Source organism: Coffea arabica, chromosome 1c, assembly GCF_036785885.1.
Source record: "Coffea arabica cultivar ET-39 chromosome 1c, Coffea Arabica ET-39 HiFi, whole genome shotgun sequence".
NCBI lineage: Eukaryota > Viridiplantae > Streptophyta > Magnoliopsida > Gentianales > Rubiaceae > Coffea > Coffea arabica.
The window spans coordinates 52,129,298-52,155,824 of record NC_092310.1 but is presented as its reverse complement, the minus strand read 5'-3'; the positions used below and the strand labels follow the sequence as shown (position 1 = coordinate 52,155,824).

Genomic DNA, 26,527 nt, shown 5'->3' with positions numbered 1-26,527 from the left:
GATAGAAGGTGGCTGTTACAGGAAGACATTGGAGAGGTTATAAAGGATGCGTGGAAGACCAGTCAGCAGGGATCACGTTTATTTAAGGTGGTTGATAAAATAAAACAGGTTCGAATGAATCTTCTAAGTTGGAGTAAAAATTTAAATATGAACTCGAAGAGATGCATTGACCAGATTAAAGAGGAAATTAAAGCAGTAAGGGAGAGTAGTTCAAGTGGGTGGAAAACCAAGGTGGCTGGACTTAAAAGGAAATTAGCAGATGCTTATAAAAGGGAGGAGATTTATTGGAGTCAAAAGGTTAAAGCTCAGTGGCTCAAGGAGGGTGATAAGAACACTAGCTTTTTCCATGCTAGCGTGATAAGTCGAAGAAGGCAGAATAAGATCAATGGGCTGAAGGGGAGGAATGGGGACTGGTGTAGTAATGAGGAGGAGATCAGTAGGGAAGTGGTGGAGTACTTCCAACAGCTGTTTACATCAGATCATCCTTGTGGATTCAATGACATCTTGGAGGGGATCTTACCGACTATATCTGCTGATATGAACAGGATGCTGATAAGGCCAGTCTCAGAACAAGAGATCAGCTCGGCTGTCTATTCCATGCACCCTAACAAGTCCCCTGGACCAGACGGTATGTCCCCTGTCTTTTTCCAAAAGTTTTGGGATATTATTAGGGAGGATGTGGTTCTGGCAGTCCAAAGCTTCTTTCATTCTGGTCATCTTCTTAAGTCTATCAATGAAACTATGATTAGTCTCATCCCCAAAATTGATGCCCCAAATTTGATTACTGATTTTAGACCTATTAGCTTATGCAACGTCATTTATAAGGTCATTTCCAAAGTTCTGATTAACAGATTCAAAAATATGCTTAGTCTTTGTATTAGTCCCTCTCAGTCTGCTTTTGTGCCTGGGAGGCAAATTCTGGATAATGTTCTTCTTGCTCATGAGGCCATTCACTTTCTTAAGAATAAACGAACTGGAAAAGATGATTTTGTAGCTATCAAACTAGACATGTCTAAGGCGTATGATAGAGTAGAATGGGTTTTTTTGGCTAAAGTAATGCAGAAGATGGGTTTTTGTCCAAAATGGATTCAGTGGATCATGGAGTGTGTTTCTAGTGTTACTTACTCTATTAATATCAATGGTGAGAAGAGAGGGTATATTAAACCAACTAGAGGGTTAAGACAGGGGGATCCCCTTTCTCCTTATCTTTTTCTGATATGTGCTGAAGGCTTTTCTACTCTATTAAATCAGGCCAACAGGACGGGGAAAATGACTAGTCTAAAAATTGCTAAAGGAGCTCCTAGGTTGTCTCACCTCTTTTTTGCAGATGATTCCTTGATGTTTTGTAAAGCTAGAGCCAATGAGGTGCAGCAGCTTGTGCGAATATTGGAAATCTATGGTGGAGCTTCTGGACAGCTTATAAACATAGAGAAATCATCTATCTTTTTCAGTAGGAATGTGGCGGAAAGAACAAAGGAAGAGGTGCTTAAAGAGCCCAGTGGCATGAAGCAGGTTCAACAGAGTAGATATCTGGGGCTACCACTGGTTATAGGCAGATCAAAGAGGCAGATTTTTGACTTCGTCAGACAAAGGATAGTGAATAGACTTAGGGGCTGGAAGGAGAAGTTGTTGAGCCAAGCAGGTAAGGAGGTTTTGTTGAAGTCGGTGGTAATGGCCCTTCCTGCCTATGTGATGTCCAGCTGCAAGTTACCTATCCAACTGTGTAAGAATATTTGCTCTGAAATGGCTAAGTTTTGGTGGGGACAGAAGGAGGATGAGAGAAGAATTCATTGGATTAGCTGGAGCAAGATGGCTGAACCAAAATCTGAAGGGGGATTAGACTTTAGAGACTTGCAAGATTTCAACTTAGCATTACTGGCAAAACAGTTGTGGAGGATTCTGATGAAGCCCAACTTATTGCTGAGCGCAGTCTTGAAAGCTAGATATTTTCCAAGGCAGCCAATTTGGGAGGCGCAACAGAAAAACACAGACTCATGGTGTTGGAAAAGTCTACTTAGTGCGAGGGGGGTGCTGGAACTAGGCCTAAGGAAGCGGGTGGGGGATGGTGAAACAATCAATATTTGGGAGGATAGATGGCTTCCTGATGCGGAGGGGGGCAGAGTAGAATCACAACAGAAGCTGGGAAGTAGAGTGGTGAAAGTGTGCGATCTGATCAAACAAGGAGAGTGGGATGAGGACTTGCTGGCACAGGAATTTGAGGAGTCGGATAGAAGGAAAATCATGCGGATACCACTAAGTGTACAAAAGGTGAAAGATAGGATCTATTGGGCGAACTCTAGCACAGGAGAGTATGCTGTTAAGTCTGGGTACAGAGTGGCTAAGGAAAGTAAAAGAAGGAGACGTACGGGTAGAAGGAGGTTAGAAGCAAGTAGTAGTAGAGAAGGACAGTCACATAGTTGGCAGTTCCTATGGTCACTAAACATGAAGAATAAGCTGAAACACTTCGTGTGGAAGTGTCTACGAGGAATATTACCAGTCAACTCTGTGATTAGGGATAAGTGTGGGAAAGGTGACCATTTATGCAAGTGTTGTGGTGAAAGTGCTGAGACGCTGGAACACTTGTTCTTTTTTTGTAGTAATGCTAGAGCAATATGGAAAGCTGCTCCTGTGCAATGGGATGGCCTTGAGGGATTCAGGAATAATTTCTGGCATTGGTGGGGAGAGCTGAAGGAGGCAAGGAGTAGGGAGAATGGGAAGGAGCATATTGTGCTTACCGTGAATCTATTATGGCAGATATGGAAAAATAGAAATGAACAGCAATTTAACAACAAGAGTAGAGGTCCGTGGGAGGCAGTCAATAAGGCAGTTGGAGAATGGCACGAGTTCCAGCTAGCCAGTGAGGAAGGGAGGGGTCGAGGGATGAGGAACCAGCAGGGTTTTGAGGAGGAGAGGGGTTGGACCAAGCCACAACCAAGCTGGATCAAGGTGAACACAGACGCAGCCCTTAACAGTAATAACAACAAGGCTGGGTGGGGTGTAGTGACTAGGAATTGGAAGGGGGAGCTGGTTGGTTCCTGGGCAATCCCAACTAGGAGCTGTTCAAATGCTCCACAGGAGGAAGCTTTAGCACTCAGGAGGGCAATGGTGATCGCGAGGCAAATGGGATGGAGGAGGGTGGTGTTTGAGTCCGACTGCAAACAAGTCGTGGACAGGTTAAATACAAAAATAGAAGAAGCTAATATGGCTACTATTCTGTTGGATATTCGAAACTTAGCAAAAGAATTTTACGAATGTTGCTTTTCCTTTACCAGGAGGAGAAACAACTCTGTTAGTCACCAGGTTGCAAAATTTGCTGTTAGCCTGATTGATATAGCTGAATGGAAGCGGGACTTCCCAGTGTGGCTGCTGGACTTAGTCCATGCAGATTCAGTTGAGCAGTTGCTCGAAGTTTGTACTTAGTACGAGTAAATGATATGTTATCGGTTTGTTTAAAAAAAAAAAAGGAGCAAGCAGGAAGCTTGAAATTTGAAATAAGAAATTAAAACGCTAGAATTAATGGGTAGGAGAACTAAAGCATAGGATCTTGACCACTGATAATAGTTAATTCTCCACAAATTCTTCTTATAACCCTTTCCCCCCGTTTGAGTTTTGACAGGAGCAATGCTTCTTCTGTAGCATTTTAATAAAGACCAAACGAATGACTAGTAGCCATTCACATCTCCCAAGAAACTTTCCACCGGGTAATTACACAATAGCGCTGCAAGATGGCCCTAAATTCATATTGCCAAGAGATACTGGAATTCGAAATCATATGGTATCTTGTCTATAATAGTGGAGGCCTTTCCCACAGGAATACCCCTAAAGCAATCGACCATGGATTTTCTGAGCGACCCAGATGTAGGCAACTGGTGGCAAACCCACTCAATCAATGACTCCACGTCCTGGGCAAAATCATGCATGTGACGAAGCAGATGCTCTGGAATCGCAATTCTTTTGGTGCCCGTTACAATTATTGAAGCTTGAAGATACTCTAGCTTAGACTTCTCTAACTCAGCCATCACCCCTTCAGCTGTATATATCTTTACCTGCGATGGAAAATATAATGCAACTAACTATCAGCCTTTTGGTTGGTTTTCCAAAACATGTTAGCCTTCACTGTGTAATATTTTTATTAACTCTCCAAATGTTTCTTCAGATCTCTATTGTATCAATGAATTACTGATATAATTTCGATCGCTTGTGCAGATTTAATAGCATTATGATGATCTATCAAAACAATGTGTACACCTTTAAAAAAGATTGAAATTGTCCAAGATAATCGAGTCCGTAATTTAATAGGAATTCTGGTGATAAATGTTTCATACTAATTGATTACTTACAGCAGGAGAAGAACGTGTTCCACAGCACAAAGCAAAGGTGACATTTGGATCGGCCGGCTCGAGCCCGTAACGTTCTCGAACTTTAGATTCTAAATTGGTATTATCTTTTTTATCAGCCTGTCCTGGGACCTGAGAAATCCGGTATAGTATCGGGTATCAATTATTATATCCTTGATTTTTTTTTTAAAAAAAAAAGAAACCCAAGAAAAACGATGATTATTTGTAAAACAAAAAAAAGTAATATTTAATTTTACCTCTTTTATAAGAGATGATTCTGGTTTTCTTAGAATAGATTGTTCAATTGTTCGAGCAGTTACCGCAGTACCTCCAATGTTCAATTTGGCCTGAAACAAACGAAATCGTATGATTGGAGGGCCTAGAATTTCATTACGCAATAACTCAATGACGAAGATAACTATGACACATTACCTTGTTCAGCAGCGATAACAGTTTTTCGGGGCTAGAATTGGAGGGGACTCCGTATTGAAGAAATGCCTGGAATCACACAGTTGAATATTGCACTAGCTTATGAGTTAGCGGCGAAAAGATAACGATGCTTAGCGAATAAAAAGAACATAAAGAAAAAGCCCAGTTCACAACTTTACATGCATGATGGAGGCATTGTACATGTTGATCCAGAAAGCCAGTTTCTGCTGGTAGTTCATATGTTTCAAGTCCACCTTTTGCAGATTGTTCATTAGCAACCTGCAGGAAGTCGAAAAAGGATACTCACTTGGAAAATGGAAATCAATAACGATTACATATATTAAGGCGCCATTACTTGAAAATGAGATTGTAGTAAGCAAAGAAGATATGAATGTAGCCTTTGTCTGCTATACACCATTCATACTTGTACACTGATCAATTGCTTCAATATTGTTTAGATGTAATTCATTTGTATCTGTTCCACCATAAAAAAAGGGGTTTTTTTTAATGGGCATGCGTTAATGCACATAAATTGAATCCAACTTACCGTTTATATACACATACTAGCAATTATTATTCTCGCTGATATGTATACACTTTTCTTAATTAATTTTATCTTTTCAAAAATTTAGTACCTGAATTACATCTTAACAGGTGTCCATTAGACAAACCCTATCAAAACAAAATTGAAAAATTGAATTTGGAAAGAGTTTACTTTCTAGGATTCAGATCATAGGAGAGTAAGATTCAATATCTGCATTGTTAGAGAACTTACTTTAACTTCTGAAATAAAGCAATGGAGCTTGAATTGGAGATGCATTTGGGATCGATGGAGTTTGCTGTGAACCTAACCAAATTCTTATAAGGGCCAATATCCCTAGTAATGGACTCTTCCAAGTCAAAGATTCCATAGGGATCTTGCTGTCTTGAATCCTTCTGCAGCAGAAGGCTGGCCTTAGAATTTAAGCTGGGCTCAGCTCTGAAGCTTAAAGAAAAGTTTGTGGAGCGTGAAATTGGGCCTGATTTCTCTAACTCCATTGTTCTTGATGTCCGGAGCAGCCTGACAAATATGAAATGCAGGCATTTCACGATGTTCTCGGATAATTTGTTGGGTGCCCACTTGTTGATGCTCTCCTCTTCTGCGTCTTGCGGAGCAGATGGTATTTTGGATGGAGGATCCGAGGAGGTTTCCAAACGTCGATCCCTCTGAAACATGAGTTGTTTACAACATCAACTACAAATAGGCTGCAAAATGAGAGCCAAACATGCAAAATTCAATTCTTGAACTTCTCTATTTTGCCTCAATTGATTACTGGATGTTAATTTTTTCCAACAAAATTACGAGGAAACGTTTGTCGAATGGCGAAATAAATATATAGATAGCATAAACAACACCAAAGAAATTAGTGGTGTTACTGAAGATATCTATAATTAGTGGATCCTGTCGAATTGTGACCTTGTTCTCATTTGCCTATTCACTCTTTGATTGATGATAAATTTTAACTTTGTTGATTATTAAAAAAAAAAATCTATAATTAGCATATAAAACAATCCAAAACATCACAAAAGTTGATTATCCAATCAAATTTGTTTAAAAAAGAAAAATTTAAGGGAGTCAAGCTTCACCTCCAGCTTAGACTTAGAGTAATGCAATCTTTCAGGTTTTCTACAATGAGGATTCCAATTCCCAACACCCACAAGAGAATTTTTAAACACTCTATCCCTTGGCCAATTGGGCTAAGCTACTTGAATTTAAAAAAGAGTTCTTGGTAATGTGACAAGTATATGATCAATCTACTTTGACTTCCTGATTGCGAAAATGATTACGCCTTCGACATTGATTTGGCTCAGATAAGTGTTAATTTAGTCTTTAAGATAAACATTGTTTTTGTTACTCTCTAATGATCCAAGGTGGAATTCCACTAATCTAAGTGAAGTTGATAAGTGTACAAGAAAGCCACAAACTTTGGTGAACGTTACCCTGGGGGTCGGCTGTCTTGGCTCGCGCATGGGCGATGCAGGTATCAGCATCCCACTCCTTTTACCACCCTTGTTCCGATGTGCATCAGATTGCTCTTGAAATTGATTTTCCTTTTGATCAGAAAGGATTCTTGACTTCAGTGCTTTGTCACTAATGCTGAAGTCACTGAGATTGTAATCACCTTTTATGGCCTTGCTAATGAAATGTAATGCCTTGGTTTCGAACGACACCTTCTCCTTCAACAACTCTTTGTTGCCCTCTTCTGGATGAGATGGGAAGTGATCAAGATCAGGATTCATGTTCTGGGATGGAGGAGGTTGTCTCAGCTGCTTGGATTTTGATTCTGCTGTGGCTTCCTTCTCGAGCTTCACCTCAGCTTGGAGCTGGCTGATTTGGCTTTCTAAACGAGTTATCTCGTTTTCAACCATTGCCAACTCTGCTAGCAGCTCCTTCATCTGCGCAATTCATGAAATAAATCTTAACTTCTCATGAGTGTAATTAAAGTTGAATCCGTCCATTAATTACCACAGCAGTTGACAAATAGAAAGCACATCAAATTAATCAAGTTCCAAAATCCCATCTGGGATCTATATATATATATCAAACTAAGAAGGAAAAAAATTTGATTTTCGGTCCAGACTCTGAATTCAACTCTGATTTGCTATTAATGTACTGGATATGAATCAGGAAAATTAAGAACAACTGTTCTGAATAATTCTGCTCTTTCCCATCGAATTCTACATAGAGTCGACCATGTTATCAGGAACTTTTATCTTGGAAAGTGGAACGTCTATTACCATTCATCAAATGAAAATGAAAATCTACTCTGAAACTTATAGTAATTTGTTCACCTACATAACTATTCGTTGTGATTTGCTTCGGTGACAAGCATATATATACAATAGCATCAGAATAGGAACATCGATCTTACATATGGATTTGGTTTCTATGAGATCATATACACACCTAACACTGGTACGTGACATTGCACCATCTTACTCACCTTGGGAGGAAGAAAGTTTGGGATACCAAGACTACTACTTGACGTACCATCCTGTCGATGTTGCGCTCGTTCCAGAAATTCATGCACCTTCTCTTCATGATCCAGCATTTTCCGGAGCACATCAACCTTATATACAATATTAATTTCCAAAATTAGCAGTTCAGTTTGCATAAACATCAACCCCCAAAATAAAAAATAAAAAAGTATTAAAGCCAACAGGAAAATTTGCAAGAATATCTAACTTGAATGTGTAATAATTAATTTGTTTCAGATGAAGAATGACTGTTTCAGTACGAACACTATAAGCTTTCCAAGTTCAAGAATTATGTGAACTGACGATGAGTTACCCCCCCCCCCCCAAAAAAAACCAAATATTATATGAAACAAGAAATATTTTGAGGAGGAAAGAATACAATTAATTAGGCCAAAAATGTGGATATTTGAATCATAAATGACCAGGCTACTGAGTGATGGGCACCATTTTGAAAGAAGATGTAGGCCAGAGAATGAAGCCATCACCTAGTATTGTACTAGAATCGTGTCGGAGTCGAAGCAACCATGCATGCGAATGGCACAACTCAGAAGACAAAAGAGAAAACGTACTTGGAATCGCACCCATACCTCTCTTTCAAGCTCCTCTTTCTTTAGCTGTCCGCTATGTTTCTTCTTTCTCTGAAACGGAAACAAAATTTCAAAGAAAAAAAAAATCTAATTAGCAATCGTACATACCAAAAAAAAAAAAAAGGAATTACTATATTATAGAGTACTAACTATTATCAACCAAGAATAAAATCATCTTCAAGTATTTGAACAAGATGATTATCAATATAGCCTTACAAACCTGAGTTGGTAAATGAAGCTGTAAGTCGGCCTCGGTTGCCATGAATGCTAATGCTGAATTGCAACGGTACTTCTTCAACCCGCAGAAAGACCCGGAGAAAATGCTAAAGCGAGGCCATAGAATCTTCAATGATCAAATTCCTGGTATTCCAACAAGAAGGATGGTCTCTAGGAGCCTTCGCCTTGAGCTTAAAGCAAGTTTTGCAAGTAGTTGGTAAGAATGTTGCTGTTGAGGATTGATTTGAATATGGGAGTAAGGGAAGAGAATGATCAGAAGATGGGAGGGAGCTTTCAGAAGCAGTTGTTGTTGTTTGATTGACTAACCGTCTGGATTTGTGGGAAGGCCATTTTGTTGAGGGAGGGTGGCGACGTGGGGGTGCGGTGGGCCGGGGGGCGTTTACCTTTAGGCCGTTTGGGTTTGGCGTAGCTTGCACTTGCAGTATATTAGGAGTAGGGTGTTAGAAAAAATACTGTTTGTTGGGGTGCTTTGGTAGTTACATGGAAGAAGTATTTCTTGTTTAAGACAACATAATTTCTTGGACAACAAAGCTGAATATGATGATCCATGATTGATGATTGATCAATGCATTCTTGGGTGAAGTAAAGCAGAGGAACACATATACTACATGTAAACTGAGTCCTCAATTAACTTTGATTCCAACTGCCCTTTCCAGCCAAAAAAAAAAAACACACACACACACACACACACACACGCACAAATAAATTTTGACTTTAATTGTAGCTCGCTCTCGTTGTTTACTAAAGTGCTTCATTTTCTAGGGGTGGAATTGGATTGGGTAGTATTAGTAAGGTGGAAAGGGTTACAAGTGAGATGTCTAGACTTCACTCCAAAAAAAAAAAAAAAAAATAGTGCCTCATTTTCATTTTTTTACAAACAGTTAATTTACCACCTACAATGACCATACTTGACTTCAAACTATATCGACAAAATTTATACAAAATTAAATAGGTGGATCTTTTACCATATAGCATAAAAGAAAGGGGGAAAAGGGGCAAAAAAAAAAAAAAAAGACTAGAGATTATACACTTCAACATGTACAAAAAAAAAAAAGGGGAAAGGTGAAACCAAGGCCTTGGAAGATTTCTTTTGACTTTTTGAAACAATTATGGTGGAGGATTTGGTGGGAAATTTGTAAGCTTCCCTTTCCTGGCTAGCAGCACATGATACATTAAACCCCATAAACACTTGAACGTAAAAAAGAAAACTCAAACTCCTCAAATCTCATCAGGGAAGGTAGACAAGTTCTGTGGTATTTTCCATCCAAACTGGACTAGTTGTTGACATCTGGGCAACACTACAATCCAGCCTCCTCCTCAGTCCTCCTTCCCCTCCACGCAAGTTTACTCCAGAACAGGACTCCTCGCCCAGTACTCCTCCTAAAGAAAAAATCATAGAAATTTCACAGTAAGTGAGAGTCCACTTGGCATAATTTCTATTAAGTTTGTTGCCGTGCACTAATTTATTTTGTATTTCCACAGGGTAGCACTCTGTAGCTTCTGTCCTTGCCAGATTTCATGGATACATATATAGGCAAGACAATCAAGGTATGAGCCCAGGTATACTCTTAAGACTGCTTATGCTTTTGTATTGCTTCAAAGTGCTTGCAGAATCAGTGGCATTACTGCACAATAACCAAGTTCTCTTATTTCTTGTGGTTAACTATATGTCATTTTAGTTGAGCGTACCTGATCTTTATGGCTGATTGCATATTCTCTTCCTCAAGCCTGCGTGCTTTCTTCCACTCCTGCAAAGCATAATTGCAGCTTGTCCAAGTCTCACCGAGGAGATTGTATATTTGCTGAAACAATTGTGGCTGAAGTATTTTCTTTCTCCTACTTTGACGTACTTGTTAACATGTTTTTAATATGTTATATAATTCAGCTGAAGGAAAAGATTGCATCTGCAACTTCAGCCAGTAAATTTGTTATCAGTAAAGAGGTGCGCAAACAAATAGCTGTGAGTATTCCTCTTAGGAGACTTCTCCTCTCCTCATGTAGTTCCTTAAATGCTTAGTACTCATAAGTTGCTTTGTTGTAGAGTAACAAGCTAGAGCAAGTGGGAGAGAGAATGACGAAAGTGCGAGATCTTTTCCGGGATACAGAGACAACAGAGTTGTGATAGTAACAATACCCACTGTGAGTTCGAAAACTTCTGCATTTTACATTGTGAATTTTAGTAGCAAAAGTAAGTCATCAATCTTACTTGTAGGGGAGAAAATTGTTCCTATGTCAAGAGTCGCTTCATCTTGTTTAGTTCAATGAGAGGAGAACTTTGATGAAGGCTCTTTTAAGTAAAAGCAGTCTTTTAGTCATTACAGTACAGCTGCATTTGTTGATCTTTTCATTTGCAGAAAATAGTGATCATATAAATGTCATTGAATCTTATTTATTTTGGTAGAAATTGTCTTAGGTGGACCAGTAAGTAATTTAGTAATTTGTAGAATATTCTTATTTTTTTAAAATGTAACTCTTAATGGTATTTTTCTCTGATTTCCTTAACAAGGCAATGGCAGTTAGCGAGTCTTCGAGGTTGTGTGCATCCTTAAAGAAGGAAAAAGTTCCAGTACGAAGGCTTATTGTAAATCAAGTGTTACCTCCATCACTGTCAGACTGCAAGTTCTGTGCAATGAAAAGGAAGGTAATATGTGAATCTTTATCATCTTGCAACATCCAAATTGGAGTATCATCATTCATCTTGCACTATTAAATTACAGTCTTTTTTAGTCATATGAGCCTTAACATAGTAGATTTGACTGATGTTCAAGATGATTTAGAATCGCAAACCTGATTACTCTTAAGGGCCTTGCTCAACTTCCATAGAGATCAAAGTAGAAATCATGACAAGTCTGGGCATGTAGTATGCAAATGCATATTAGGGTGTGGATATGCTTCCTATTAAAAGCGTAATCCAATTGCATTTTTCAGATTATGCATCTTTATCATCTTCCAGAATTTCTAAAATGATACTTCTTTTGAAAATTTCTTTGTTCAAGTGTTCCATTTAAACTTGAGGTGCCAGAAAATTTGGGAAGGCTCTAGCATGGCAATGGATTTATTGTGTGCTTTTTAATGTATAGTCCCAGTAAAACCTTGTATGACGTCACTTTTTGGTTCATACTGTTACAGTTCACTTGGATTTCAAGACTGGACAAGTTTTTTTATTTTCCCCAGGAAATCTGTGTAATGTTGGATTTATGCTATCAATGATTTGTCTTTTTGGTTCTTTTATTGGTTTGGGCATAGGCAGACCTATTCATTGTGAAAGGAGGGCAAACAAAGTAAAAGACTTGACAGATAGGTTGGGTTCTCTTTTGGGCTTTTGGTGACTAGAAAGTTAGATCCTACAAGAGGCAGCAACTGGTGTACCATATACCACAGTTGCTCGGCTGGTTGCATCGAACTTTACATGCAAAGCTATGAAATTTTAAAGAGTTTAAGCATTAACCAAGTCCATACCAAACGTTGATGTCTTACATGTCAAGGATATCAACACTTGCACAAAATGAATCCCTCTGCAGAGAAAGAATCCTCTGGGTTCTCTCTTTTGTTTTCTTTAGCTTCTAATTTCATGTCCTATTGATACTTTCAAGGACCAGATGCATGCCTTTGATATGATTCATAAAGACCAGGACTCATCGAGTTTGAAAATGGTTGAGGCGCCTCTGTTTGATGTGGAAATTAGGGATGTTCCAGCACTTAAGTTTATGGGGAATGTCATTTGGCGTTAAAGCTTCACTTTTGACGGTTCCGAAAAAGATAGGTAACTATTTTGCTCAGACACACGTTTGCTCTTATCATGCAAAGATGCTCATAAATTCAAGTACTGGAAAAAGATAGCTGTGTGATAAATGGTTCTCATCCTGCAAAAAGATTTTAGTAGAAGTTTTATGGTAAAAAGCTTTTCTTGTCAAACAAAAGCAGTTAGAACACACCAAAAAAGGGATATGGCAACAGTGTACTTTTCTTCTAGACTCTAATGTCTCACGGTACCGTAGTTGTATAAATCTGTTTTCTATGGCTTTTGAAACACAGATTGCTGCCAAAAGAAAAAAGATATCCATCTCTGGAGTGAATCTTCATGCAAAATGGGCAACTTACTAAGTTTTTTCATGTTATGTTTCATCACTACTATTCTGTATGAGACATTAAATTGATGTGTTGTCATTGAGATGCAACTAAAATTATCTCGTATGAAACTTTTTATTGCTTCTATGTGACTGAATTTCTTTAGTTGCTGTTAAACTATCGCTTGTGAGTCAAGTACTACCACATTAGGAGCTCTTTCAAAGTACGTTTAAGTTCCTTGTCACTAGACATTTCCCTTTCCTTGAGGTTAGTTGCCTTACAACGGGAACAATGAGCAATAATGGAGTTTTTCTGAACCCATTTGTCCAACTTGAAGGACAGTCACATTTTTCTGTGTCTTTTGGAGGCTGAAGCACTCTAATGGCTTCAATTTGAAGTTAGTATGATGGAACGTTTTTTGCATTTGGTGAAGTTAAAGACTAACATTTCGCTGTAACACTCTTTTGTAGGAAATGAAAGATACCAGATATCTGTAAGACCATTATTGACTACTACTATTATCAGCAGCTCAGTAAAACATGGTAATGAAGATGGAGGAAACTATTCATTTGTTGCTGGTGTTAGTTGCTTAACTGCTGTAGAGTTTGGTAAGCAAGGTTTTTTGGATCTCAATATTTGTGTGCTTTTAACCAGAGCTCCTTCCTCAATTGCATCAGTTGTTGGGAAATCTCCCTGGACAGAATGCATGAATTGAAATGGAGTTCAAATAGACCGATTTGAGTCTAGATGCAGAGACAAACAACACTGCAGTGTCGCGTGAGCTTATGTAACACACCTAAGAAGGGTTGGAATGTATTGACTGGAAAAGTGCTTGGGGTTTGAGAAAATGTTACTGGATAGTGAACAGCTATAACGTTTCAAACCAACAGGAAGGAGGAAAAACAGGTAACAGAAAATGAACAGCGCATGGGAATGGCAAATCTTAATTGAAATATTCCCTGCCACTCTCATTTCTAAACTTAATACAACATGGAAGATCTTAATTATCCTCATGTTCAGAAACAACTCTCTTCTTACATCTGTCTGTAATTTCCCTATAAACAAGCCTCATGCCATTTACCCAAAGGAAAGCTACAAGGTTACATATGTACATTTATCATGTCAAGCAGCAAGATCATGGTGCTAAGCTGTGTTGGTACATTGTTCTCCCTGTATTTGCAGCCCATTGTAATACTCTTACCGCCTTTTTAAACAGTAGTAGAGAGGTTTGACAAAATATATTTCCACACACTGCATATTATCAGGGCTCAAATATAACATGCAAGAATTACACCGTTCCTTTCTTGAACTTGCATTAGCATTCCAACCCAGACTCGACTTTTGCAGTGAATAGGCAAACCATTTGGTTTTACCGCTTCATTACATTTGCTGGACAGGTTCATGCAAGCACAGTTATAGATAGGAGAACGGACCATGCAAGCATAGTTATAGATAGGAGAACGGAGAAGGTCGCATGCTTGATTCTTTTCCATGACTTTTGAAGATTCTAGAGGACCTGCAACGCCTTGTGCCATTTTTCCAGAACGTGAAATGAATGAAGTTATTGCAGGTCTTTCACGAACATAGCACGGGAAGGGCATCTCTAGATTGATTTATTTTTTCTGGAAGGTGACTAAACAGAAGAATGCTAAACCACGACTGAGTATACCAGTGACCACCAGGTATGCTAAACAGGGATACCAGTCTCCAAGATGATACCCTCTCTGTTGTAACGCACCACATCTCGTAATCAGCCACACTCCTGAGTACCTGACAATCAAAGAAATAAGATTAGATAAATGAGCAGAGTATTCAGCCAGTAGGTTAGACATAGATCAACTATCTCAACATTTTGTTGAGGTATATTCACTATAAGGTGCGAAGGATAACTTTTTAACTGTCTTTTGTTTTCCTCATTAGTTATCTACTGCATGCATGCTAGTAACCAGGACTGATTTGACACATACGAGTTAGTAATTTGTACTGTCTTCTGAAATCCTCAGCAGAGTTCCATCTTTCTTGGCTAGCAATTGCAACAGCATTCACGTGGAAAGAAGCATAGTAAGGTGAAGTAGCCTTGCGAGTTAATTGTTAGTATTTTCAGTCCCTTTCTTTACAACCACGCAGGTTTGCCATATTAACATGCATACAATGGCCCTAGGTAATGTCCATTCTAAGTTTGTCCTCTTTGATCAGGCCTGATGATCTTTTACAAGACCAATGTGTCATAATACTTTGACAGGATTAGAAATTTGTACAGCTACTGAATGCTAATTGAAATTCAAATCCTGTAAGATTCCAATTTCCACAGCAGCATGAGAAACAGCATGTACCATGTCTAATCAAGAAAGTAAACAAGAGGGACTGTGCAGAACTCCATCTGTAGTCACGACATTTTGGGATGTTCTTGGCATTATTTTTCGTGAAAATTGATGAATGGAACTAAATTTCTACTAACAAGAATTGAATTCAAACAATAGTCCACTAAGTCAATGATGTCGGTCTCTACGGGGCAATATAGGCTGATTAATTATTTGGCGATTTGTGACATGTGAGAAAACTAAATAGAGACTGTAATGTGAATTGCAAAGACATGACATTTGGATCAAACCTTTTTGCATTTGCTATGAGAAATGCTTCCAAAGCCCATTTTGTGTAGCAGAAGTTCCCTAGTTTATTAAAAAATGGGTCACCCTCCTGGTTTGCAATCAGAGATAGGACAACCGGAAGCAGCACTGACCACTGCAGGGAGCAGAACTAATTTATGAGCCATGCAAATGGTATATAAATATACTAGTACTATATATATATATATATATATATATATATATATATATCATGCAGTAGGAACTTCAAATGCATACCAATTGGGCAGGACCAGGTTCAAAGTAGATGGCAAGTGTATAAGCTATACCAGTAACACAGTACACCAGACACACCAACACAACATAATTGTCCATAATGCTTGATCTTGGATTGTTGAAGAAATAAAACATTGACATATAAACTGCTGGCTTTACAATTGTGTTAAAATGGTCAACCGTGTCCTTGGCAAGAAAGTAAGCCAAGCTGCTCATGCCAGAAGCACTCTCCCTCCAGTAATGCAACTTATCCAGAGAAAATGATCTCAAAGCTGTAATCTTGCTGAGTAGAGCTGAGAGCAAGGAATAAAAACTTGGTAAATGAGAAAGAATGAACAATATCATCAGAAGAGAATTTACAAAATAATAAGTTTTGAAGAATATCTAATAGCATCGGGCATACGCTTGCAACACATCTCTTGTGTGTCTGCAAACTTTCACGAAATGACAAAGATCTTTAACATGCAGTGCGATATAGTAGTATCATAGATGCTAGCAACATCATGAGATATTAGAATTGATTCTGTGGCACGCATGATTTTTTGAAAGAGTTGAAATGGATGAGACATATCAAAAAGTGATCAATAAGGTAGGATAATTAAACTTACAAACTGCAATGACAGTGTAGAGATATCCCATGGCCCCAAAGGTAGCATCACTCACTTTAGCCAGTGTCCCTAGGCATATTCCAGCGAGCAGTAGAATCAGAAAATCTAACACTTGTGTCCTGGCTTCTCGTAGTCGCTGTTTACCAACTCTGAGCAAAATTGAAATAGTACGTGTAAGCAGATGCTAAGCTAATGGGAGTGAAGATCATTCACCTTTAATCACTATAAGCTACCAAAACGTAGAATTTGAACCAAACATCCTACAGCTTCTGAGATTATCATGAATGCCTACGCATTCTTCCTTCCCTCTCACCCATCAAATGTCATCCAAATGAATATTTTCTAAAAATGAAATGTCTAAAGAAGCGCTCTGGTTCTTGCCATATTACCACCCTAAAGAAGTTAATTCATGTACAAAACAAATATGGTTGGCTCTGAACTCAGAATTGATACATGCATAAAAGAACAGAAATATCTAGGCTGCGTGATACCAAATCAGTAATTGACTGATACCTTCCTAGGAAATATTTGTACTGCGTAAATACGCCTGGGGTTCTTCGGTCAGATAAGTCCTTCGACTTCAAGAAATTATGTTGTAAGTGGTCCTTCTTCAGCTCAACATTGAATTTGACGTCTTCCCACAGGTCTCCAGCGAAAGACTGTCCATCAGCCCCAGCCGCTGCAGGATTCCCGCCATGTGCTGAATCTCCAGTTGCCGCCATTCCAGCAGAATCCAGCATTTCTGGTGGTACTGGATAGCCATTATGAAGCATCCATCTCAGGGGAAGATCTTTGACGTTAACTCCAGAGCTTGCACTCGGTTTTACAATTCCCTCCAAAATATCAATGTAGTAGTCTGGAGGATTAACACGCTCAGGGACTTGGATCCCAATTCCGGAGAAGTACTCTTCAACTTTCTTCACTGATCCATGGTATACAATTAGACCACCCTTAGCTAGAAGTATCAAATCATCAAACATCCTGAACAAGGTGTAGCTGAACCAGGAAAGTAACAGAAACTTAGATGAGAAGGCAACCAATTAACCGTTACATCTTTGAAATTTATTTATGCCTTTCGGAATTAACAAAGAATAAAAACTATATGGCAGTTCATACAGCATAGTTCATCAAAACTAACAGGATAAGAATCAGGAATCATCAAAAATTGAGAAAGAAATATCTAAAATTAAAACGTGCAAGCCTCCTCAAGAATAAGATTCCAAGTCAAAACTAAGAGGAAGACAAATTTTTAACTTCCACAATAATTAGTGAATTATCTGCTATAAAGATTACCTTGGTTGGTGTACCACCATACATATGTTTACGCCTTCAAGAGCTTCGCGACGGAGTGCTCTAAGCAGTAATTGAGAAGAAGAACTATCCAAGCCAGATGTGGGTTCATCTAAGATCAGTAAAGAAGGCTCCATAACCATTTCTAACCCGACATTAACTCGCTTCCTCTGTCCCCCAGAAATTCCTCGCTTTTCCACTGTTCCTACTAAAGAGTCCCTAACCAGCTGCAATCCTAGGGACTCGATGACTCTTTCAACTACTAACACCTTCTCTGGTTTTGGAAGATCAGCCGGTAATCTACAAACAAGAACTCAAGAAAAGAGCACAAAATCAGAATGCAAGCTCGCCGGATAAGTAAAGTTATGAGATTGAATAAGAGAGAATGATATTATTAAATGCCATATGAAGTTAAGGCAAAATTTATGTTAACAATTCTCTTTATATTGGTTTTCTTCCTTGCTTATTCCATGGCCGACATGTTGAACTAGGCACCGACCAAGGGTTATAGCTATTAATCCATGCTCACAAGACTCCTAACTTCATCAAATGCATCAAAATTCACATAGGGAGGAATGATTTCATGAACTGGAAATTCATCCAAACCTCATCATGCATAGAGCAAAAGGAGGCTGTAATGTAAAATGATGTAAAAAAAAAAAAATGATAACAAGCCTAGCTTTGAATTTCCTGGATATATAGATGAATATGCTAATTCTTGAAGTTTACAAATCCCACTATTCAGAAGAATGTATATAGTTTTAACTACAGATTAACTTAGATTAACTTATAGGGAAGATAATCTGAGAAGCTTATAGGAAAATATTCAACGGAGGCAGAATATTTAAAGATATGCTTAAAATGACAATATGGGGACAAGAATAAAAACCTTCAACAGAACAAAAACCTTCATACCAATTGGAATTAGTTAGATAACTTAAATTCTCAAGAAATTGGAGTACAGAAGCACCAGTTACCAATAAATCCTAAAAGATGAGTTGAAATGCCATGTGGACTAGTGGTGGCATACCTGCACCTAGCACTAAACCAGAGATTCTCCTCCACCGTCAAGTTTCCATGAACTATATCATCTTGAGGCACATATCCAATAATTCTCTTGTATGAATGCATCGATTCAACCTTACCATTTATGAGAATCAACCCACTCTTGGTGCAACCGGTAGCTTTTCCTGTCAATGCAGAAAGAAATGTTGTTTTACCAGCCCCAGATGGACCCATGACTGCCGAGACATGGCCTGGCACTAGCTTCCCCGTAACACACCTCAAGAGATGCTTCTTTTTTCCTTTCAACGTAAGAGTCAAATCTTTAAAAGCCACTTCAATAGGAAGTCTTGTGGTTATTTCGATATCAGAAGCCATGGAGATTACTCCAGAAAATGTCAAATTTTTGTTCTGCTCCTGTTGAGCTTTCTCTTTCTCAATTTGACCATATGCGTACTTGAAAATTTGACTCCGAGTTTGCAACTGCTTAGCCCTTTGCTTTTTAATGTTCTTGTCTCCAATCTCAACATTGAAGCCATCATGACTATCAGGATTCTCTTCAAGCTCTTGCATCATTTTCGTGAGGTTTCCTCCTCCTTTTTTCTTGCCTTTCGGTTCAGAAGCTTCTGCAGGCATTGGTGGCAAGCCGGCACCTTTCCTTGGTGGTTCTTGCCGAGCAGATTTCTTCCGAGAAAAGGTTCGAGATAACTGTTCTCCCAGTCCAGTTGCATGCTTTCGAGCAACATCCTTTGCTGACTTCCACCTTTCACGTGCCTGTGCAGTTTCCCTTGCACTTCTTGCGGCAGCTTCCCTTGATTTAGCTTGTCTTTTTTCTCTTGTACTCAGTACTTGATCAGAACAGTTGTAAATAATGATAAGTACAAGCATGATGCCTCCCTACAAAGGAATGACAAGAGCAAATTAAAAAGCATTCGACCATGCACAATTTGGATGCAATACATACGCATGAGGAAAATGTGCAGCATTTCTAATACCGACCTTTTTTTTTTTTCTTTTTTTTTTTGTCGACCGACTTAGTTGTATGTAAACGGTTACTACAAAAGACTGCGGCCCATTTTGCACAGAAAGGAAACCTCACTGTTCCCAAAAGTAAGACCGGAAGTCCTATGCCTTTTAATCCAAAAAGGAAAGAAGAAAGAAGTACAATGAAGCCAGTTCAACTTTGCCTACTCCTATTGATACCTCTATGTGATGCTGATCCCAACTTTATATTCCCATCAGGGCTTAAGGATTTTAGAGAATCTTCTTAGTTGCAGGTAGCTGGTATTGACAAGAAGATAAAAGATGGTTCAAACCTGCTTCATAAGTTCCTACCACTTCAGCTGCAAGAAAAGGCTGTGAACACAAATTCACAATCTTTTGTACAAAAGATGTTAAAGACAAATTCACATTTTTAGAAAAAATTCACAAGATCTCTGCTTGTGTTGAATACAAATTCACTTTGTGCTTGCAATAAGATATGCTCATTAAACGTTTTTCTTTACATCTACCTAAATAAATATAGGAGAAAAGAGTGAAACATCTAGCAAAAGAGAAATTATATGTGGAAATAGAATATTGGAATGAAACAAGCTGCTTTCGCATGATTGTGAACTTACAAAGAACAGGATACCATATGCTGTGATATTCTGATTTTCCGTTTTTGGATTACAAGTTGCCAACGCATAGCATTCTACAAGATCATCCACAAAATACAACATTATTTTAGAACGAGGCATTAAGAAGGAAAAGATAGGCAACTGTAAAATAGGTTCTCTGCAAGAATGCTTAACTAGAAAAGGAACTGCTAGCATGCCTTTAAGACATCTCTGCAAAACTTGCAGAATACAGAAGATAAATGAACATGGCTCCTCACGGTACCTCATTCACAGTTATCGAAAACATTTAGCAACGTCTTGATCAGACATATCTGTTGTAATTAGAAAACCTTCATGTGATTTGATAATACAAAAATCTAGCAACATTGTGGGGTCTCATTTTTCATTGTACTACACTAAGTCCCTTATCAAGCATCTGACACTCAGATGTCTGGCAAAATCTGTACCCATGCATACTAAAGACAAGGTGAAGTTTATAATCATATTTGCACAACGAAGGACATTCATATCTTCTGAGACTCGTATCACCAAGAATATGCGCTTCTTTTTTTCCTCTTCTTTTGTTCTTCTTCACATGGTCATCTGTTAACGACGCTCACATGCAAACAACTAACCGAAAACTAGTTGCAGAGACATATTACCAGCATTACATTAGAAATTGAGCCTGAATATACAAAATTTATGGCTTCTTGTAATACATAGAAAACAGATATCCATGTATCTGAATGGTGTAAACAAACAACAAAACACGACTTACTTGATGGTTTTGTAGAGCCTGCCCTGCAGTAATACCTGAACAATGACAAAGCAACAACCACAAGCAAATAAACAACAGGATATGCAAGAGATTACAAGACTTGCAACGTAAATGAAGCAAAGAGATGCCAAGAGCCTTTTCTTAAGAACACAAAATTGGAAATAAAGCCACTAGAAAAAATTGCTACGAGTGTTGGGATGTAAGTAATACCCACGGCTGCATGGAATCTTTTCAGTAGTACTTGGACAGTAAAATCCAGCTGAACAGAATAGTTCAGTTGCACTCATGAAATCAGCCCAGACATCAGCTCCGCCACAAGTGTGGTTGGACCCTCCAGGAGGCAATTGATACCGGTACCTGCATCAGTTTTTATAGACTATGGACATCACTTGGAGCAAACGCAAGATAACCTGATTGAGGAAATGGTTTAGGAGAAGACTTTAACTTACGGATCACAGTAACCTGTAGTTTTATTGAGTGTTGCAAGAGGGCAATAAGCACCCAATGGGCAGGCTTCAGAAATGAGATTTTGAAAAAGGTTAGAAATCGTCCTCCACCGGCAATATATCAAAAGAACAAAATCAGGGAAAAAAACTAAAAAGAAAAGGGAGGGAGAGGGGGAGAGAGAGAGAGAGAGTTTAGAAGAAAGCAGCATGGAATTTCAAATGCAAGATATAGCAAATGAAAGTAGCTAATTTTTTGTTCACTGACATGTTGAACTTGTTGAGATTTTCCTGATATAACAAAGTTGTTAAAAGTAGCTATGGTTCTTTTTCCAGGCTTCATGCGATATAATTTTATCATTACACGTAACACATGACATAGATGGAGCGTCCAAGAAAATCTTAGCAAGCTCTTCCACTTGTTAATCTCGCATGCTGAAAGCATACAAACCGTCTCCAACTATGTTTGTTGCTTAAGTAAACTGCCTTCAATTTGAAACCAAAACAAAAGCTACTACAGCTTCAACTAGGAGTAAATTCTTGTCCCCAAAGACGTTAGTCAAAATGGCTGCTGACCAAATAGATGTTCCTCAAGAGCAGAATGAACAACTTACAGTTTGACAAGATATTTCTTGGCACGTAGGCATGAAATTAATGGACGTTCATGAATGTAAGGTACAACCTTTTGAGAGAAACAGCAGCACAAAAGTACATAAAAGGACAAAAAAGAATCAGGCTAAGTGCTACATATGTTTGCTGGATTAGAGCACAATAAGTATTGACATGTTGAGTTCACTTCCATAAGCATTGTAAACAAGTTGAGTGTTTGACATTATTCTACAAATAATGGCGTTGCATTTGTATCACATCCATTACGTGGAAAACAACGTCAAACACTTAGATTGTTTACCTTTTTCTTTTATTCCTTAGTTTTGGTTTGATAAAATTATAATAGTGAGACTTATCAACCTAACAATAATCCTTCAGAGCTTAAGAAGTCAAATCAAATAGGTCAGAGAAACAGAGAATGAGTAAGGCATCCATGAATTGTTCATCCTGATTCAGTTTTCTTAATGCATTGATACATAATTACGACAGTGTGAATTATTTCTCCAACTCATAGTCAATTGCTCATTCAGCATTCTGAAAAATGAAGTTCAGATGCAAAGGAAAGCTAATCTTTCGTTTACACCCTTTTTTACTTAAAGAAACTTCTTAGTGCTTTAGTTTTGAAACTGAAATCAAACTTCAAGATGGTTTAAGAAAAGCACCGAAGAAAAATGTAAAAATGATTAAAAATAAGATCAAGAGAAACTCTAATAGAATGGCATTCAGATGAGTGATAGATTTCAAAAGGATGCCTGAAAAGTAAGAAAGATTAAAGAGGAAAAGTTCTAGACAACTTTCAAATACTTACGTATCATGCAGGTAAGACCATGAGGACAGAAGAAGCCTTCACAACACGGTTTACAATCACTAAGTCTAGTTGGAATATCCTTTGAATTTTTGAGGTCAACCTTCTTGTCTTTTTCAATACTACAAGCCCATCCAGGTTCACAACCAGAAATCCAAGAAGTTAAGTTGCAGTTCTTGTTAGGTTTTAAGAAGTTTGATGTAGTTGGTACTCCTCCAGTTTCCTTTGCTTGATCAATTAGACTACTGGAGTAAAACTTTACTTCTGCTGCAGTGCACAAGCGCCGTGCAGCATCCCCTACAAATCCACAACAGAACAAAAAGGAATGTCAAAATGACAAAGGACGACTGAAATGGAAAGGATTGAAAACTCCAAGAACAAGCATGAGCTCAGAGATGGTATTAAAACCTGGTGCTGCATTATGCAGCATAGGTTCTCCATCAGATGAAAGAAAGCTTCTTGACTGCCAAATTAGTAATGTGACAACATATATTTGTATCATTTCTTCAATGGGGTAATTTAATCAGGAGAGTTATATTTCTTTTCCTATCAAAATAAAATTCTGGACATCACAAGCAAACCAACTTTGAGAACTTTAAAAGAGCTAGGACCAGTAGAGGTCACAAATTTGTCCAATGAAAACTCAACAGTGACGCTTAATCAGGTATTATGATCATATAAATGCACAATTTAAGTGTTTTCTGGTCTCCAGCCAAAGGGTTCCTTTTCCTTCCTATCAGCCTGTAGAACTTTAGGAGCCTAGGTAATCCATTTACTAGGTGCTCTCAAAGAAGTCTAAGGATGACAATTTGGGAATTGCATTCTGATCACCTAGAGAAAATAATAAGCAAAAATGAATGAAGTTGATTTAAAATTTTCACAAATATGACTGCTAGCTAATTCTGAATTCAGTCAATACCTCCCGACGATCTAATGCATTCAGCTAAGAACTTTGACTTTTTTGAGAAATTGAATGCGGCATTCCATTCAGCATCCCTAACACAATCAAAAGGCATCAAGTTCAGTATCAACGAGAATTAGAACCTGTAGAAATGCATAGTAAACTTTCCATATAGATCAAATAGAATATACCATTGTAACACATAATCTATGGAAGGAAAAATAAAGAGTAGCTAAGGAGAGGATCCCATGAGCAAAAGGATCTCTCGGTTTTACTGTTCCATCTGTTTGATTTTGTCTCACGTGGCAGAAATGTTTATCAGTCAGATGACTTTTCTACACCATCATGTGTATTTCTCCAGAAGTGACATCTATATGTGAGAAATTGTTAATATAGGACTCTATACGGTGGAGGAAACAGGAAGGATATTGAGCTAAAGAGAGCAAGGATATGAAAAGAGAGAAATTATAGATTAACAAGAGCCAAGGAAATAATGCAAACCAAAATCCCATTAATCAACTAGAAACTACAAGAAGAATAAAAGATTAACGGAAGCACAAGCAAATATCCCTTAGATCTTACATTAAATGCCAACTGTATTAAAAGGAAATATTCTACTTTTTTAGACTAGTTGGACCGAATCGTAGTTTTAGTTACTGCTGGCTAAAATTAGCGTCCATCTTCCCTTACATAAAACGTGCAAGTAGATAATACAAATTTTCTTCTGTTTGCTTTATACACCAATATACTGGTGAATTAACATCTTCCTTAACAGGTTCTCAAGTTTCTATTCTAACATATTTAAAATATGTACTATGTTTATCTGTCTTATTACACATCCTAGGCAAAGCAAGGCATTCTTAAAAAGATCAAATTATACAATATCTAGTTAATAGCCTTTCCCAAAAATAACTAACTTTTGAGTATACTTGCTTATACTACTACTTTTTCTACCATTTTATTGCATTCATTAGATGTTTATGCAGTGAAACAACTGTTCATTACGTTAATGGGACATAGATCACGTAACCATTTCAGAACTACAGTTTACATCAAGCAACATTCACCCTTTTTTGGATACCTATCAGCTTTATCGTCCAATGCAGATGACTGTAAAACATAATTCACCAATTGCAAACATTTACAGTCCACCAGCTGACCAACAAGAAAAACATATGCATGTAGTATAAGAGAAAGAACCATAAGAAATGTGTGCATCCATATTTCTCTATATATCTGAGGAAAAATACCCAACATGGACTTACACATTGTCAATGCAAAATCCCATTTCTTTCGTGATATCACCCTTGAATGAGTCAGTGAAATTGCTGAAACGGGCAGAGATTGCATCTGTTAAGAGATCCATACTAGCATCACTACTGCTGTCATTCGCCGCATAGGTGAAGACGACATTATTTGTTAAAGTGATCACCCCTGCAAAGAATGTCAATGCCATGCGAAAATTGAGCCCATTGTTGTTGCTTCCAGCAATCATTTTCTTTACCATTCAAGAACAGATTAAATGTACCACATAGAAAAGGAAAAAAGTTCAAAAAAGAAAAGAAAAGAACTTCTGTTGTGTAAATTTGAGGGATTTTCTTGATCTGGGATGAGGTGGAACAGGGATGAAAGGTATCGAATGATGGGAGGATTGAGAATTGGGCTGGGGAGGGAGAAGAGTTGTGGTGAGGAAGAAATGGCGGGGAGGTGAAGTAGGAGGAAAAAGCTCTTCTGCTGCTATGTCCAATGGTCCCTTCTTTCTTCATGACTCGTCATATGGGACTTCGACCGTTGGATTTATTTCGAAATTTTTACGCCATCAGAGATGAGAGCAAAGTAGTACGTATCTTTGCCAAGCACAAAGATGAGAAAGAAAACGCTGCTTACTTACTGGAAAGAGGTCGTTAGACCTTCTCCCGACTTTCTTGAGGACCATGACCATGTTCTCTCTCCATTTTGCAACTATACAGTTCAAGTTTTTTTTGGGGGCAAATTCCACTTTACCCCTGTGATTTAACATTTTTTTTACATAACCCTCCTATGATTTCAAAAGCTATCCATAACCTCCTTATAGTTTAGATTAAAGTGTCAAAGTGACGGAAATGACTATTCGTAACGGAGTCACCTAAAATGTCAAAAATACTCTTATGTAAAGTTGAAAATTATTTATTAATCAAGGGGAGTTATGTGTATATTTTGAAAACCATAAGGGGATTATATGGTAAAGTATTAAATCATAAGGGGGTTATATAGTAAAATAAAAAAATTATACGGGGTTAATGTGTCATGTATTTATAAGGGTAATTTCGACATTTTTAGAAGTTCCGTTACGAGTGACTATTTCCGTCACTTTGACATTTTAATCCAAACCATGAGAGAGTTATGTATAGCTTTTGAAACCATATGGGGGTTATGTAAAAAAATGCTAAACCACAGGGGGGTAAAATGTAATTTGCCTTTTTTTTTCTTTTTTCCTTTTTGGTAATATAAATGTTGGGATCGTTTTGGAGTGTTTTGAAAATCTAATTGGATTGGTCAGTTCGACCAATTGAACCGTAAATCGGTCATGCCTTCGATCCACTTCAATAAATAATTTAAAGAATCAATTGAATCGGTCAAATTTGGTCAAAAGCCAATTGAACCAATAAAAATTGGTAAAAATTGGGAGGTTTGACCTATTTTTATTGTCTAAAATAAATGTTTTGATTTTATTCAAAACTTTTAATACTAAAATGAATAAAAAATTATTAAACCTTTGAATTAGTCAAGCTGATCGAATCGTGAACCAGAAGATTTTTTCAATTTACTCTTTGATCTGAATTTAAAAACAGTGCTACTTTCGATTCCGCTCACCATCTCAGGGTTCAATTACATCTAAACAACAAGTTATAGTGAAATTACTTACACATTATTTATCAAACAGTTCTCACATTGACCTAAACAATACCAAGGATCA

At 37.9% G+C, this 26,527-nt stretch overlaps 2 protein-coding genes and 1 long non-coding RNA gene across 5 annotated transcripts; 1 reads left to right on the top strand and 2 right to left on the bottom strand.

The window, feature by feature from the left end:
• Nucleotides 1-3,517: 3,517 nt before the first annotated feature.
• On the bottom strand, nucleotides 3,518-8,849 carry LOC113727530 (uncharacterized). 3 transcript variants are annotated; one of them, XM_072076871.1, is made up of 10 exons: nucleotides 8,592-8,849; nucleotides 8,354-8,422; nucleotides 7,751-7,876; nucleotides 6,747-7,202; nucleotides 5,542-5,972; nucleotides 4,946-5,045; nucleotides 4,770-4,835; nucleotides 4,595-4,684; nucleotides 4,341-4,469; nucleotides 3,518-4,046 (listed from the first exon to the last, which is right to left on the bottom strand). In XM_072076871.1, the coding sequence occupies exons 1-10, from the start codon at nucleotides 8,631-8,633 to the stop codon at nucleotides 3,738-3,740; spliced, it is 1,818 nt and encodes a 605-aa protein (XP_071932972.1). In that variant the 5' UTR covers nucleotides 8,634-8,849; the 3' UTR covers nucleotides 3,518-3,737. The 3 variants fall into 3 exon arrangements, with proteins under 3 accessions (XP_071932972.1, XP_071932977.1, XP_071932981.1); XM_072076876.1 differs by having other exon boundaries at nucleotides 8,372-8,422; nucleotides 8,592-8,848; XM_072076880.1 differs by lacking the exon at nucleotides 8,592-8,849 and having other exon boundaries at nucleotides 8,270-8,384.
• A 1,032-nt stretch (nucleotides 8,850-9,881) lies between these two features.
• On the top strand, nucleotides 9,882-12,363 carry LOC113726956 (uncharacterized). Its single transcript, XR_003457671.2, has 5 exons — nucleotides 9,882-10,016; nucleotides 10,091-10,568; nucleotides 10,650-10,747; nucleotides 11,115-11,249; nucleotides 12,202-12,363. It is a non-coding gene; the product is annotated as an uncharacterized lncRNA (long non-coding RNA).
• Nucleotides 12,364-13,514: 1,151 nt separating this feature from the next.
• LOC113742280 (ABC transporter G family member 28-like) lies at nucleotides 13,515-25,066 on the bottom strand. Its single transcript, XM_072047325.1, has 15 exons — nucleotides 24,839-25,066; nucleotides 24,653-24,726; nucleotides 23,590-23,666; nucleotides 22,674-22,967; nucleotides 21,263-21,326; nucleotides 21,024-21,170; nucleotides 20,814-20,848; nucleotides 20,057-20,130; nucleotides 18,466-19,334; nucleotides 17,439-17,735; nucleotides 16,659-17,141; nucleotides 16,146-16,294; nucleotides 15,541-15,830; nucleotides 15,288-15,418; nucleotides 13,515-14,446 (listed from the first exon to the last, which is right to left on the bottom strand). Exons 1-15 carry the CDS (start codon nucleotides 25,064-25,066, stop codon nucleotides 14,290-14,292), a joined length of 3,369 nt encoding a protein of 1,122 aa, XP_071903426.1. The 3' UTR covers nucleotides 13,515-14,289.
• Nucleotides 25,067-26,527: the final 1,461 nt, after the last annotated feature.

What these genes read in the sequence shown, in the direction of transcription:
- LOC113727530 (XM_072076871.1), bottom strand. Translation starts at nt 8,633, where the DNA reads ATGGCAACCGAGGCCGACTTACAGCTTCATTTACCAACTCAG. An exon ending in TGTTATCGCTGCTGAACAAG is followed by an intron (nt 4,685 to 4,769) that starts GTAATGTGTCAT and finishes CGTTTGTTTCAG; the next exon opens with GCCAAATTGAACATTGGAGG. An exon ending in AATCATCTCTTATAAAAGAG is followed by an intron (nt 4,470 to 4,594) that starts GTAAAATTAAAT and finishes CGGATTTCTCAG; the next exon opens with GTCCCAGGACAGGCTGATAA.
- LOC113742280 (XM_072047325.1), bottom strand. Translation starts at nt 25,066, where the DNA reads ATGATTGCTGGAAGCAACAACAATGGGCTCAATTTTCGCATGGCATTG. An exon ending in TGGGATTTTGCATTGACAAT is followed by an intron (nt 24,727 to 24,838) that starts GTGTAAGTCCAT and finishes CTTGTTGGTCAG; the next exon opens with CTGGTGGACTGTAAATGTTT. An exon ending in AGGCTCTACAAAACCATCAA is followed by an intron (nt 20,131 to 20,813) that starts GTAAGTCGTGTT and finishes ATGATCTTGTAG; the next exon opens with AATGCTATGCGTTGGCAACT.